The following is a 2537-nucleotide window of genomic DNA, read 5'->3' on the forward strand; positions in this document are numbered from 1 at the left end:
ATGGGCTATAGTTCCACACATTGGAACTATCCCATTGAGACAAAGCGGGGTGCCCCATGGGCTATAGTTCCAAACATTGGAACTATCCCATTGAGACAAAGCGGGGTGCCCCATGGGCTATAGTTCCAAACATTGGAACTATCCCATTGAGACAAAGCGGGGGGCCCTATGGGCTATAGTTCCACACATTGGAACTATCCCATTGAGACAAAGCGGGGTGCCCCATGGGCTATAGTTCCAAACATTGGAACTATCCCATTGAGACAAAGCGGGGTGCCCCATGGGCTATAGTTCCAAACATTGGAACTATCCCATTGAGACAAAGCGGGGTGCTACGGGCTATAGTTCCACACATTGGAACTATCCCATTGAGACAAAGTGGGGTGCTACGGGCTATAGTTCCACACATTGGAACTATCCCATTGAGACAAAGCGGGGTGCTACGGGCTATAGTTCCACACATTGGAACTATCCCATTGAGACAAAGCGGGGTGCCCCATGGGCTATAGTTCCAAACATTGGAACTATCCCATTGAGACAAAGCGGGGTGCCCCATGGGCTATAGTTCCAAACATTGGAACTATCCCATTGAGACAAAGCGGGGTGCTCTATGGGCTATAGTTCCACACATTGGAACTATCCCATTGAGACAAAGCGGGGTGCTACGGGCTATAGTTCCACACATTGGAACTATCCCATTGAGACAAAGCGGGGTGCCCCATGGGCTATAGTTCCAAACATTGGAACTATCCCATTGAGACAAAGCGGGGTGCCCCATGGGCTATAGTTCCAAACATTGGAACTATCCCATTGAGATAGAATGAGCACTTCCTCATTCCATTGTTACAATGGGAGTCAACGCTAGTGTCGCCACTCATACTATTCCACTCGGGTTTAACGTTGTCTCATTGGTCGTTTCGTGTCATGTGACGTGTGATGTCATCATGTTCTTCTCCTCAGACGGCCCCCAGACTCAACTCCAGATGATGGATGACTCCGCCCCCCCCCCCCCCCCCACTTCCTCCTCCTCCCCACCAATCACAGAGCCCGCAGAGCCTCCTCTCCAACCAATCGCAGAGCCCGCAGAGCGTCAAGCCAATCAGATGATGCCATCTCGTTGGCATGACGAAGTGCTTCCAATTAAAGTAAAAGCAAAAAAAAAAAAAAAAAAAGTCCAGCAAACTAATTGATATATTTATGTTTATATGATGATGATATTTTTGGAATTAATGAATGAATAATTAACTGTTTGCTGTTTGAATATTCTGATTTTATATATTCTTACGATGAACCAAGCCAAGGAAATAACATTTTCATGTTGTTGTTTTTTAATTTAATTGGTTACACGACCACAAGGAGAATGATGTCACGAGGGGCGTGTCTATAAGAAGATGACATCACACTAATGATGTCATCGCAGTTATAATATGATTTTCAGGGTTGTTATTATTTAATCTGCTTTAATCGCTTTATTCAGAACCTGTTTATTTACAATCATTGATCAGAACCTGTTTATTTACAATCATTGATCAGAACCTGTTTATTTACAATCATTGATCAGAACCTGTTTATTTACAATCATTGATCAGAACCTGTTTATTTACAATCATTGATCAGAACCTGTTTATTTACAATCATTGATCAGAACCGCATCGATGTCTTTCTTAGATTAGATGCAGATTAGATGCAGATTAGATGCAGATTAGATGTAGATTAGTTCAGATTAGATGTAAAGGATTGTGAAACAGAGCTAGACGAACACTAAAGAGAACGCTTAAATTGTCGTAATTTAATCATAAGGATGATGTAATCAAAAGGATGTAATCATAAGGATGTAATCAAAAGGATGTAATCATAAGGATGTAATCAAAAGGATGTAATCATAAGGATATTGTAATTAATCATCGGGGGGGGGGGGTTATTAAACATCGGGGGGGTGGGGGGGGGGGGTTTAAACTGTAGTCCAAGTAACCCTAGACCTCAGAGACTAGATTTAAACTGTAGTCCAAGTAACCCTAGACCTCAGAGACTAGATTTAAACTGTAGTCCAAGTAACCCTAGACCTCAGAGACTAGATTTAAACTCGAGACTAGATTTAAACTCAAGACTAGATTTAAACTAGAGACTAGATTTAAATTCCAATAGAGACTAGATTTGTGGCAGGTTGCTTTTGAAGCACATAAACGTTCGCGGGACGACCGCCGACCACCGATGAATTATTGTACCGCGACACCACTAGCGACGGGGACCCTGTGTACCGCGACACCACTAGCGACGGGGACCCTGTGTACCGCGACACCACTAGCAACGGGGACCCTGTGTACCGCGACACCACTAGCGACGGGGACCCTGTGTACCGCGACACCACTAGCAACGGGGACCCTGTGTACCGCGACACCACTAGCGACGGGGACCCTGTGTACCGTGACACCACTAGCGACGGGGACCCTGTGTACCGCGACACCACTAGCGACGGGGACCCTGTGTACCGCGACACCACTAGCAACGGGGACCCTGTGTACCGCGACACCACTAGC

At 45.3% G+C, this 2537-nt stretch overlaps 1 protein-coding gene across 1 annotated transcript in view; it reads left to right on the forward strand.

Moving 5' to 3' along the window:
* LOC306919189 (unconventional myosin-Ic-like) overlaps window positions 1–1902 on the forward strand; it is a 96149-nt gene extending 94247 nt beyond the window's left edge. Inside the window, exon 21 of the mRNA XM_079532013.1 lies at window positions 961–1902. Coding sequence (XP_079388139.1) covers window positions 961–987 — 27 coding nt within the window. The 3' untranslated portion in view covers window positions 988–1902. The remainder of the gene's footprint in view (window positions 1–960) is intronic.
* The last annotated feature ends 635 nt before the right edge of the window (window positions 1903–2537 follow it).

The sequence above is a fragment of the Electrona antarctica genome (assembly GCF_951216825.1).
Source record: "Electrona antarctica genome assembly, contig: scaffold_51, whole genome shotgun sequence".
NCBI classification, from domain to species: domain Eukaryota; kingdom Metazoa; phylum Chordata; class Actinopteri; order Myctophiformes; family Myctophidae; genus Electrona; species Electrona antarctica.